This window comes from Rhinichthys klamathensis, unplaced genomic scaffold, assembly GCF_029890125.1.
Source record: "Rhinichthys klamathensis goyatoka isolate OS25496 unplaced genomic scaffold, OSU_Roscu_1.1 h1tg000430l_1, whole genome shotgun sequence".
NCBI lineage: Eukaryota > Metazoa > Chordata > Actinopteri > Cypriniformes > Leuciscidae > Rhinichthys > Rhinichthys klamathensis.
Genome location: NW_026606926.1, coordinates 1,240,115 through 1,254,107, shown reverse-complemented (window position 1 = coordinate 1,254,107; position 13,993 = coordinate 1,240,115). Strand labels below are relative to the sequence as shown.

General features: G+C 39.6%; 1 protein-coding gene across 1 annotated transcript in view; it reads right to left on the bottom strand.

Annotated features, from left to right (window-relative positions):
• plxna4 (plexin A4) overlaps positions 1 to 13,993 on the bottom strand; it is a 213,231-nt gene that overhangs the window by 86,579 nt on the left and 112,659 nt on the right. Inside the window, exon 4 of the mRNA XM_056235791.1 lies at positions 4,109 to 4,240. Coding sequence (XP_056091766.1) covers positions 4,109 to 4,240 — 132 coding nt within the window. The remainder of the gene's footprint in view (positions 1 to 4,108; positions 4,241 to 13,993) is intronic.

The window sequence follows — 13,993 nt, the reverse complement described above, 5'->3', positions numbered from 1 at the left end:
AGTTACAATAAAAACACTTAGCCCTAGAAGAAAGGATGACAAATGTGGACAAAAAGCCAAGCACAATAATTAGCTGTAAGCTCTGATAACTGTAATCTGCATCACTCTCAACAGACAGTCTGGCCCCTTTCCTTAAAAAGACATTTATCTTGCTGTTTAAAATGATACAGGAAAGTAGCCAGATTTAATTAGAGGGATAATCAGGGGATTAATTAGAAAGAGAAAGTAAGAGAGGGAGAGAGAAAGAGACAGAGAGAGAAGGAAGCAAAAAAAAAAAAAAAAGTGATCAGCAAAGGTAGAAGTTGCTCTATTGTTAAAATTCAGTCACCTTATAATTTACAGTAAAAAAATAATGGTCCAACGTTGGTTCAAATTCATTAAAAAATATTTAAATAATCTATCCAAGTGTGTCACCTTTCTGCATGAATTATATACTGTACATGTCTCTTTTTAGTTCAAAGATTATAATTGAAAGAATATAATTTCCAACCATTTTTCCCAAAAGCGCCGTACTTGATGAACCACTTTTGTCAGTAATTTTGAATTTTTTAATTATGATGTCAAAAGCCACAATAGTATCCAACAGTGCCGGCCCACTTTTTCGGTGGCCTTGGTTTCGGAAGTATTTTTGCCATAGAGATTTTTATAAAGTCTCTGTTAAAGTACTATAAACCATGAATCATCCCAAACCAGAATATGTTGATTATGTATGTAGAACTACCATTTTAAGTTTTTTGGCAAAATATACATACTGTATAATATATTTAAGAAGTTAGAGAGTGTAGGGAGACTCCGCTACATTATTTGCAGTGATTCATGGGAGTGGGTGGGCACTAAAGAGTTATTTTGGCATGATGTGCTTTCGATTCTATGACTGGTGATTTCTTTGTAAATAATTGTTTATAATTCCTGGTTAAAAACTACATTACCCATGATTCCATAAAGTTGAAATAACTGCAGTTGACTGTGGCATATAAAGACCGCCATATAGAATTAGGGGCCAGGGTCAAAGGTGACTTAAAATAAGATCTTAAAATAAAAACATTTTACTGTAGTGGTCTTAATGTATCAGACGGCTCACACAGTATAACCTGGACATCAACAGGCCTGGTTTCATGGGAACCGTGATCAGTGCTGTACTCACAGCTGACCTCAGCAATGACTCCGTAAGGGGCACTATGGGCTCTCGAACCCAGCAAAACTTGAGCTCTGTTCAACCAATCAGCCATAATCACACAGATAATCGAGACCATCTCAGCTCCCAAACACTATCATTCCCTGCCTCTTAATCCCTCACATTCCCTCCCTCTATCTCTTTCACTCTGTGTCTTTAAGGGTGGACCAGCAGGAGATTATCGACCTACTGTCCTTATTCTTCCTGCTCCGCTCTCCCGCAGGGAATTTATTCGACAGCCTTGTGCTCATGATTGTTCTAGTATACACTAAATCTGGGGATGTTAGGCAGTAAATACGGGGGGAAAAAATCATGTTCCAGTTTACTAAACTTATTATTTTTCTTTTACATTTTTAATACAAAAAGTGCAGTCACAGGTGTATCATGCTGAACTTCCAAGCAGCCCCCAAGCTTTACTACACAGACAGGGCCATCTCACAAAAGTAATACACACACAGACACAAAAAAATAATAATAAAAAAAAAAACATTATTGTACAGTATACAGTGAAAGTGTATGTGTGAAAGAGTTGAAGGTACGCAAGTGTAAATGTTTTAAGTGGTGAAGGGTGTGTGTGTGTGTATGTGTGTGGAGTGGAGCAGATGCACTAGGCTCGACCACAAAAACAGTCATGAGAATTTCTGCATTTTGTTATCAGTCATAAATATTAATGCAGACATCTCAACCACAGAGCTAGAGACAAACTGTGAGAGTGGGATAGACAGAGAGAGAGAGAGAGACTAATACAAAGAAGCAAGCCAAAAAAATGGCATGTCTCTGTTATTCACAGCAAAACAAACGAAAGTGTAAACACAGAAATGAAAACAGAGTCTGAGTGAAATCTGAATCTGTGCAAATATATTAAAACTATCAAAGCATTAAAGCAGTTCACTGGATAATTCAGTGAAAGATTCAATAGAATTATTCAAACAGACAACCTGTGAGTCTTTCTGTGATTCACACAGTATGTTTATGTCCAGCCACGAGTATAACACAATTTTGGCATTATTTTATTTCACATGCATTCAAGATCACAACTCAGGTAAAATATCATTTGGTTTGCTGTGGTGCTGTAGATTCAGCAGGGGTGCTAGTGATGCAAGAAGCATTGTGTTACATCATAGATCATTAAATTTTAAAGCAAACTAGAATAAATCTTTCAGTGTGCACGTGTGTGCATGTGTGCTGGAGGGGGGGAAGATATACAGGTGGGATGAGAGAATGCATGTTCACTAAATAGCTTCTAAATATATGCATGATTCCCCAGTAGATGTGATCCCCTGATGTTTGGGACTAAACAGAAACCAGACGACAACTCTCTAACTGGGCTAATAGGCTAATTGCAACAGGGTGAGATTATTCACTGGCAGAACACCACAGGTCCAGCTCTGGTATTTATTCACGTCAAAGAAAACACCATCTTTCATTTCCCATAAGACTTGAGTAGAGGATCATGGCCTAGTTTTAAACCAGACTTTCAACTATTCTTAAAAATTATGTTTACAGCATACCTAAAGTTGGTGAGAGTGACCAAAACTCCCTAGATTCTAGTTTAACATCTGAATTGATGTGGCAAATCATTAAGATGTAGGACATATTGTGTTCTGGTGTAAGAGTCAAGGTGAGGTCACTTAGCAAAAAGGTCTATTGTCAATAGTGTAGCGATGTGTGAAGCACAGCTCACACAGAAGTCACTTTCTAACCAGTTTTCCGTTTACCCATTTTCTGTCCAAGCCGTTTTCTGTTGGTCAATTTGTAAAATCTGTGTGATCTACTTGAATCAGTCTCAAAATCTGCATTGGGAAATCTTTTGCCGTAAACTAAAAAATCCTGATCACGTGGATTCCAATTAAAATGCGAATTTTCACGAGCGAAATCGAGTCAGAGCAAAGGTAAATGTGACTACACCTTCAGCTGTAAACAGGCAGTGTGTCCAAACACAATTTCTAAAACTATCCAGTAGTAACTTTTGCAGACTAGGCAATTTACAAGCTGTGTCCAGCCAATGTGATTGCTCGACCTGAACTGTGCCTCAAATCCCAGGATGCAGTCGTCCACTGACCCTCACTGCTAGTGAAGTGGATTTTACTGAATGAGATTTCAGATTTATAGCCATTGCTATAAATCGTGACATTGCCAGACCATCCGCTTTCAGGCGAGAGTGTGACATTACAGAAGCAGTGTATTGAAGTAAAAGGATTTGTGGGTAAAAATGTCGTCTTGAATTTGCCTTGATATTCAAACTAAATATTGGGATTCTTTAACCATTTGTGTGTGTGTGTAAGAGAGAGAGAACTGAAAGCCTTAAATCCTGGTGATAAGTGCAGACAAGAGTGTCCGGGGTTATATAAAAGAAAATGGAGAACACCTCATCTAGGGGTCAGAGCTCAAAGGTTAAAAACACCTAATTGTCACATCAAGAACAATTTAAGTGTTATCTTGATTCATGCAGCAGACATGATAAACAGTGTAGACCTGGACATAGGTGGCATAAAACGCTATATTGGGTAATTCGAAAAGCATTATTTATGTCACAAGAAAAGCGCTGATGACAGGTTATCTGAGTTGGGATGTTTTTACAGCACTAAGTGTTTTTCTGATTTCGACATTTACAAGCTTCAGTAGTGCTAAAGATATCAGGGACAGAGCCAAATCTCCTCCATTACACCGATTGGGCCATTTTGAGCAGGCATATACTAATGTGTAAATTGTGTGTGTATTTTTGACACAGTGAGTGAAATTTTAATCCACCAATCCATCACCTGTCACTTTTTATAATATGAAATGTCCTATCTTCTCTTTGGCCGTCCAAGCGTACCTCTCAGGCTGTGATTACAGTAAGTGAAAATTTTATAATTTTATCGCTCACTCTTTCCCAGCGTATGTGCTGCGTAAATCCTGATGCATTTTGGGCAAATGGTGCCAGTGACTCACCTGTGACTCTGACATCACATACACGAAGTGCTGATCGGCAGAGAAGGCCATGTCTCTCAGGATCGGCCCATTATCGACCACCTGGATGGTTTCGTACTGCAAAGCACCATAGGTAGGACCATCTACCCGAATCTGAAAGGAGAGAGAATAAAGACACTGTGTTACTCGACCATTTATACGTTAGTAACATGTGAAAGAGACAGAGGGTGTGTCCAAAATCACACCCATACCCTTAAATACAGCACTATTTGAGGGGACAGCTATTTGTAGTGGAGTCCGAAACCAAAGTGGAGGTTATCGAGTGCACTCATTAAATCCCACAATGCAACGCAATAACAAGTGTACAACCGATGTACGCTCAACGGCTAGAGTATACCCATAATGCACTGTGAGAGTCGTGCATCGAATGAATTCCCTCGTCTGACCAGAAGATGGCATCCGCAGCTGAATCCTCCATCCATCCACTTTCCAAACCGCTGGTCTAATGTGGCTACAGCATAATGTCATACAGGTATAAATTCCTTTTTAATTGATTATTAAATAGTTTAATTAAGGTTATACATGCTAGTTTCCATGACAGAGTTCAAGATAAATCTTTTCATTACAACTGGAGCTGCCAGTTTGCTAAGTTTCAAATGATCATTTAACAGCAAGCATAAACTATTTAAAAGAGGCAGCCCTTCCGGCGTACTCACTCACTCTGTCCGAATTCACTAATTTTCATTCAATCCTTCAAGTGGACTATATTATTGAAGTCATGTAAGGAATGGTGAATAAGGTTGTAGGGGGTGATTTTGAACACAACCAGAGTAAAGCAGAGGGGAAGGGAAAAGAGTTGTTAAGTTGTTAGACAGCTGTAGGCGACGTTACGTGCCATAAATTGCAGGTTCAGCAGAGAGCTGTAACATTCTCACACAGTTGGACTGCAGTGATGGAGGTCTCATGACTATATCTGAACATCTGTTGTTGCTGATGCAAAAGTGCACACTCACACTCTGTTCTAGTCTAGATATAACCCTAGCCTCCCTCCAGACTACATCTTCCAACCAAACACACTCACTAAAGGGCCCTGTGAGAACTTAAGTCTTTAAACATTACAATACACCTGATAACCCATTATGAAAGAATGAATGAGCTATTTCATTTCCCTTTTTGACACTAAACAGTTTAGGAGGTATCATGTCCATTCCTATCTGAATAAACTGCTTTATCTCTGCGTTTATGGTCTGGACTCCCATCAGACCGCAAGTCCTGTCAACCTAAGATCATCTTACCACAAGAGACGTCTAAAATAATTTTGTGGCACCACTTCAAAAAGTCCCTCCCTGAGTCTCTGTGAAGTTTAAGTGTTTCCTTTGGCTTTGCATTCACTTTCTCTGGGGCTTCTTGTACTGTATGCTGAGGGTCACAAACAAAAAGGAAAAAAAAACCGCTTGAACAAAAGAAGAGAACAGAAGGGAAAGGGGCGGAAGAAAGCAAAAACCCTTCACACGAGCCAAAGTCTTATTCAGCAAGAAGGTTATCTAATCTCTCCAATCGAGGGCTGGTTAATTTGGCAGGGATTGGGTTTCGGCCAGGAAGGGCTGCAGTGTTTGGGATGGCATCGTGTGGACAGTGGAAGAATGAACAGCAGGAGGGCTTGTGAAGCCCCGGTCGAGCCCCGAGAGAGATACATGGAGTGGTCCGACAGATCACTGGAGGGATGGCCATTATCACAACCGTAGATAAACAAATTAGCCCAAGGGGATGACTATTAGCATGTCTGTTAGCGTTAGCACGGAGGAATAATAAAAGAGTATCTGATCACAGATAGAGTAAGAAAAAAAAGAAAAAAGAAGAAGCTAAATCAACATGCTAATATACAGAAAATACACAAGACAACAGAGCGACATCGGACTATTAGAGGCCCTCAAGCAGCAGTTCATTAGTCCTAAAGTACATCAGTTTTTATTAATGTATAAGCAATATTTTTTTTATGATTATAAACTGCTGATTCCCTAAGCCTTGAAAAAAACAATATAATTTTCTCCCTTTCATTTCAATATCAATAAAGTGGATTATATTCTTTAAATCCTGATTGGATTACGCCGCTAATCTGTGTATCACACAATCATTTAGATTTAATTCCAGTTCAAAGCCATGGCTCTGACACCATTTGTACAGTTGTTGTTATCTCACTCTCAATTTCACACTTTCTGTGCGTTTGTACTAAAAAAAAAAAAAAAAAACTTCTACAACTTAAAATTCGATAATGCATTACCATTACAATTTGTTGCAGACTGTCTTAAAATAGAAGAACTCTTAAATTTTGGAGTAGAAGTAAGCCTGCACATTTCTGCTCCATGCATTGTGTTCTGTGGGACCTCAGGTACACACTAACCACTGCAGTCTCAAAACATCCCCCTAGTGGCCATGGACTGTAACAACAGTAGCCAGTCATGCGAGACAGTGGGGTTACAAAATAAATTATAGTGATTCAATTTGGTCAAGGTTAAATTACAAAGAACATTGATGGTTAACAGCTATTTTTCAGAATTTACATCAAGGTCACTCGATTATGCATGATAAAAGTGCTTTTAGTATTATAGTTTTTTTTTTTTATTCAGTATATGAATGAAAAAGGATCATGAAGTTAATAATACAGTATTGCTCATTTGTAACACTTGATATATATCAGAGGTTAAAGCATCACACTGTCATAGGGCAGTAGTTGAGAATGGCAGGCTGACTCTAGTTAAGATCAGCCAAGCGAACAGCAAACAGAAGGAGAGGTGATGAAGGAAGACATAACCACAGGAGCTCTGCAGCTTCATAATGTGGGCAGCACTCTACCCAGCATCCATGGAAACTGCAATTTCCTCTGGATCAAAACAACTTCATCTTAAGCCCTGGTATCAGGCCAGTGATATGACTAGAGATTAAGACTGATGGTGTAGTAGACTATATTCTCAAAAACGGTGGGATGAATTCACTAAAACAGTTGGAGACTATTATGGTATCCCAAAACTGCATCTTATTCACTGAAGAGCCTTACTTTTTTACCCTCCAGCGATAGTAAATGTTGAATATAGAACTTTATCACTTTTCCACTCAGAATATTTACCAAGCAGTTTTTGTCATTATGTGTGAAACATTTTCCTTGTAATCTTTTTCTTTTATTTGAATCCTTTTAGAGCTTTCTTTAAACTAACTTGATAAAAAAAAAGAATGCAATTTATGTTGTCACTAGTCTTGTAAGTGTTTTAAACCTGGTTTGATTCATAATACTATGATAACAATATTAAATAATGAAAATAATAATTAATAATAATATATAAATTACTTTTATTTACTTATTTAAATATATATATATAGTTATGTAGTATGTACATAAATGTAATTTATATATAACTGCCTGCCTACAAAAATTCAGGAGCATTTATTTATTGATTTGAATGGAAATATTTTCCATTGTGGTACATTTCAATGCAAAGTATAAACACATCATGCAATCCCCACTCAATCAAACTCCTTTCAATCGGCACTCCTGTGCTATTCGACTAGTGATAGCTGCCCTTTCAAACTCAGATTGTTATTCTCTATAGCATTTGCCATTGACTTCAGAAAAATTTGCATAAGTACGTAAGCACCCATCTCAGAAGAACGCTTTACTTTTGCACCGGCAGGCACAAGGCAGCCCTTGCAAAAGCCTGCTGTTAACTAAAGCATTTTGCAGAGGAAAAAAGCGATAGAACTCTTTACAAACCCTAAATTTAACCTTGGCAATAGCAAGTCTTGTGATCTTTCAGTGAGCTTTTCTTCCACAAGCTGCAGTCACTTGGGAGGTGTTCCTTCAGTTTCCTTTAAAATGAGTGTGAGATAGCCCACACTCTCCATTTGTGAGGGCAACAGCGGTGCCACGAATACACCACTCACACAGCCATGGAACACGGGATGCTTCTGGTTGCCCATTACATTACAGCTCAGAACGAGGCTACACTGATATAGAACAAAGCTGAGAAGAGGCACTGAGTCACTGAAGTGCTGTGACAAAAGAAAACTACAAATAACTTCAACAGAGCTGACAGTACAAACTCGTGGGACACCAGACACCAGGCAGTGTTTGGGTGAAGGCCACTACGATTAAGGCAGTGTGTTGACGCTCCCTCGAGAGTTCCTTTAGAAGCAAGAGCCACTCTGATGCACAGATATTGATCTATGACATTCAAACCCCAACTATAACAAAAATAGAGCTGCACGTGTCGACATCTGTAAGCAGATCGGCCTCGCTACCGTGAGTGACTCTGTGTCAAGACGTTCAGAGATTGTTTTCTGTTTATTTGAGTCAAATCCCCTGAGAGAGTTTGAGATAGAACCTGCACATCAGCACTCATAACGCACTGGGAGATCTTGACGTGTTCCAGCCTGCTATAGACAAGAAAAGTGGAACGAAAGGTTTGCTTTGTTTTCGACGCCTCCATTGGCTGAGTCGGAGTGTGCTGTAGTAAACAGCGAGAGTGGGTGGACTGGGAAGTCTCTTAATGTCAATCAATGCTGAAAGAAAACTGCAAATTCCCATTTTGCAACATCGATACTTAGCTGAAGGCGACTGGGTTTGCAAAAGGAACTTGAATGGGCTGACGCTAAGCTGGGGAATTAAAGATGATCATGTCCTAAGAGCCATTGTCTGGTGTCATGGTTATCACTAAGTATTAGGCAATAAAGAAATGAGATGCTTTCAGTGGGGAATAAAGACTTTTGTGGTCAGGGTCTCTAGACTACAGAAAACAAATTTAGGGCGAAATTTACTCGTGCCTGTGGAGTGATATTTTAAACAAACATTTTTTGCATTTGCATTTATTCATTTAGCTTATAAATGAGGGATATATACACTCACCGGCCACGTTATTAGGTACCCCATGCTAGTAACGGGTTGGACCCCCTTTTGCCTTCAGAACTGCCTCAATTCTTCGTGGCATAGATTCAACAAGGTGCTGGAAGCATTCCTCAGGGAGTTTGGTCCATATTGGCATGATGGCATCACACAGTTGCCGCAGATTTGTCGGCTGCACATCCATGATGCGAATCTCCCGTTCCACCACATCCCAAAGATGCTCTATTGGGTTGAGATCTGGTGACTGTGGAGGCCATTTTAGTACAGTGAACTCATTGTCATGTTCAAGAAACCAATTTGAAATGATTAGAGCTTTGTGACATGGTGGAAGTAGCCATCAGAGGATGGGTACATGGTGGCCATAAAGGGATGGACATGGTCAGAAACAATGCTCAGGTAGGCCGTGGCATTTAAACGATGCCCAATTGGCACTAAGGGGCCTAAAGTGTGCCAGGAAAACATCCCCCACACCATTACACCACCACCACCAGCCTGCACAGTGGTAACAAGGCATGATGGTTCCATGTTCTCATTCTGTTTACGCCAAATTCTGACTCTAACATCTGAATGTCTCAACAGAAATCGAGACTCATCAGACCAGGCAACATTTTTCCAGTCTTCAACTGTTCAATTTTGGTGAGCTCTTGCAAATTGTAGCCTCTTTTTCCTATTTGTAGTGGAGATGAGTGGTACCCGGTGGAGTGTTCTGCTGTTGTAGCCCATCCGCCTCAAGGTTGTGCGTGTTGTGGCTTCACAAATGCTTTGCTGCATACCTCGGTTGTAACGAGTGGTTATTTCAGTCACTGTTGCCCTTCTATCAGCTCGAACCAGTCTGGCCATTCTCCTCTGACCTCTGGCATCAACAAGGCATTTCCGCCCACAGAACTGCCGCTCACTGGATGTTTTTTCTTTTTCGGACCATTCTCTGTAAACCCTAGAGATGGTTGTGCGTGAAAATCCCAGTAGATTAGCAGTTTCTGAAATACTCAGACCAGCCCTTCTGGCACCAACAATCACGCCACGTTCAAAGTCACTCAAATCACCTTTCTTCCCCATACTGATGCTCGGTTTGAACTGCAGGAGATTGTCTTGACCATGTCTACATGCCTAAATGCACTGAGTTGCCGCCATGTGATTGGCTGCTTAGAAATTAAGTGTTAACGAGCAGTTGGACAGGTGTACCTAATAAAGTGGCCGGTGAGTGTATATATATATATATATATATATATATATATATATGTTCATTGAAATTCATTGAAAGTCTTTGGGATGTGCTTGACTCTTGCATAGTCAATACAAGATCTTGACCAAAAATGTATGCACCTCTTGATGGAAATAAATGTCCCTATATGGTTGAGAAATGAAAAGCTACAGTGCATCAGTTAGGTTTAGAAGAACTGTTGCCAAACATATAACATGCTAGAAAAATAATCACTGCTAATAATAATCCAATCAAAGACTCTTAAACATTTGCCTATTTAAATCCAAACAGTTTTTTTTTTTTGACTGGGCAGTGTATATAAACATTAAATGCTATAAAACTTGAAGCTGAAGAATGTGTATACAATTAGATATGATTATTAATCATAATACACATACACACTTTTATATATATATATATATATAAACACATTCTCCCATATTTCTAAAATAGTTTCTAAGAGTGGTATAGCGGTTATATAATTTAATTTCCACTGCATGTTGGAGTCACATTGATTTAGCTGCTTCTATAGAGCATAAAATCAAACAACATAAATCCCTCTACAGTTGCACAAAACTGAAAAGTTTACGGTTCAGAGTTTTTCCATTTCAGTGCATAGGGCACTATTGACAGCTGAAAACTAATTTTGAGGGTCTGTTTGCATAATTCCTTTACTGCACTGGATGCTTAAAACGCATAGATTGAGCATGCATATAACGCTAAAAGTGCCAGTGCCAAACAATCGCAACTTCTACAAGCACAAGTGCAAATACAGAATGGATTCTGTTAGCAAAAAAAACACATCAAACCATCAGACGGCTTCATCATCAGGTAGCGCCGCAGCCAGGCAACTGGTCCTTCTGATATGGCATTTCTGCCACTAACGAGTGAACGAGACATGGACCTGTTCCGCTCTAAACACGTTGTGCCCAGCAAGACGGCATGTTCACAAGAGAGAAAGGCTTTGTTTTGGTTGCCGGGTTATGAGATTGAGGTTGTTGAAAACCTCTGATCCGCAAAACACGTGTGCGTGCATGCGTGTACAAAGCCGGGCCCCGGTGTCTCAGGGAGCTCACAGGCAGAACCCTGCGGAGGAGAGACCTAATCAGATTTCCTGATCCGTTTGTCCCTCCGGTTTCTTCTTTGCAATCAGCGGATCGGTACCGCGGCAGGATTTTAATTACTAGGGCTCTAACAGTGCGGCACAAACCTGCTCTGACACACTGATTGCGGCAATGTCATCGCCAGCCAAATTAACTTTACTCTACAACAACAGGCCTCTAAATAAGCTTAAAGCTTTTAAACACACCAGCTCAAGACCAACATAGTCTGAACTTAAATTGGCTTAAAAACTTTAACATACATTTTCTCATTAAACGCTCCATAACACACTGTAGGACATGAATACACAATTTAAGACATTGTTTCCCTGCTCGTAATGTAGTTAACCTTTATGTAATTGTGTTGAACTCTCAGTCGGTTTGCATGAACTTTGAATCTTGGCATATTTTCTCTTTTAGCGAAGTTGGAAATGTAAAAATGTCCCCGTTCTGCTTGAGGAAGGTGTGTTTTATATGCAGGGCTTGCACTGGCTGCAGGGAGGATGGAAGTGATATTAGCAGGCTGAAAGTTTCTCTGTCACCTCTTTTACCCTGCAGTCCCGCAGAGAGGAGAGCGGGATCACACTGCTCTAACTGTTAAAAACCCATCGCAATGGGAAAGAAAGAGAGAGAGAGGGAGATATTACCCACGGGAGTCTAGTGGGGAAATGTTGCGAGCATGTCCATCATATTTCTCGTCTCTGCAGTCTTTCCACAGAACTACTGGAGGAGACGCTACTGTGCATACAAAAACGGGGGCCAAAAATTGGAGATCCAAACTGTGATTTTGCATGTATAGACAACCAGCAAATGTTTTGACACTTGACTGAATTTTTGTTTTGATTGATTCTAGAACTTTTTTTTCTATTCTATTCCATTATATTTCCAATTTTTATTCCATATCTTACCATATCTATTATTTGTTTAAAAAAAAAGAACATAAATGTGGACTTGACTTGACTTACCAACAGCAGAATAGGCAAACAATACTTGACAGGAAACAAGGCAAACATGAAGGCTTAAATACTGTATATGGACAAGGGGAAATGAAAGACAATAACCAATGACAAGTTAGAACTAAAGAAAGTGAACCAATGAAAAGACAGAACTGATAACAAGACAATAAACCAGTGAGAACACGACTCATAAAAAGAAAAAGAACCAATGAAAACAAGACAAGAATATATAATATAAACAATATATGTATCTTTTTTACGCAATTACGTCCTGAGACATGACACCCGTTTTAAAGTAATTTTTTTTTAAAGATTTATTCCTTTATTTAATATTGACACACAAACAGTATGTCATTGATCCATATATACATTGTGGACACTTATGGTATTAAAAAAAAACAAAACAATTTAATTTCAATATTGTGGGATTAGTATTTTAAACTCAAATAATTCCCTGCAGAGCGGAGGTTATTTTGGCTGTGTCTATGTGTGGAGTCAAGTAAAGGGGACGTGTGTCTGCAGGACGGCCCCGCTCTCCTCCTGTGTGACAGACAGGACTCCCCTCTCACTCTCTCTCCAGGGTGTCTACGAGTCTGACCTTTCATCCGTCTATCTTTCCCCTCTTCCTCTCTACTTTTATCACCCATGCTTCCTCCTCTCACCCACTCTTCTTCAGCTCTCTTCTGTGGTTATGATTTCGCCATCTCTTCACTCATTCCCATCAGCCCCTTAAAACCCACCTCATGCATCAATTTCTCTCCATACTCATCTCTCTCATCCTCTCCCACTGGGTGTTCCTGGTTTAATCTAAGGTTAGATGTGACCTCTGGGCCACATGCTGTTTCTTCTCCATTTTCTACTCTATCCCTCTTTCGGGTCTCTCTCTCTTATATCAGAGAGGCTTTATTCTCTCAGTGTATTCAGTCTGAAAGGAGGCCTCATGGCCTGTTGGCTGCTCTGAGTAGCACTGGATATTTTTTCCCCCCCTTCACCCTTATTTTGAGAGGCAGACATCTCACTGTGGCTCTTCAGTCACTAGCGGTGAGGGCTCTGGGCTGATGCTTGACCAGCACACGCTCTCAGACTTCTCCACATCCATCAAAGAGAAAAACACAGCACACACACACATTGTTTTTTCAGTAATCCTTTGTTTACGTTGCAACGTCCCTCATCTCGATCTAAGCTGTTGTACAAACAGACTTTCTCTTGTGGAACACAAAATATATTATAAAGAATGTTTCAACTTTTTTTGTCCATAAAATGAAATTCAATGGGGTCCAAAACATTGGACCCCACTGAAATCAAATTATATGGACCAAAAAACAGTGACATTTCTTTTGTGTTACACTGTAGAAAGTAAGTCATACAGCTTTGGAAGGTAAGGGTGAGTAAATGACAGAATTATCAGTTTTGGGTGAACTTTCCCTTCAAGTTTCGATCAACAGGTGTATTTTACTAGGTTTTTTTTTTTTTTTTTTGGAAAGGGAATAGCTTTATAAGATATTTAACACCCACTTTTCACAATTCAATCAATTCCTAATGGATAAAATCAAGCGTTGCTCCGACGTTTTCTTGTTCACTATTTCAAACGGAAAAGCGCCACATTGTAGAATTGAAATGGTTTGTGAATGCCATTTCATGTTGACTTTAATCCGTAAGTGGAAAAACATGGCAGTCCCTAACATAGAAAATTCCATGAGTTTTTTCATTCTGCATACATCTTTTAAAAACCCTCCACTATTACCGCTTTCACCG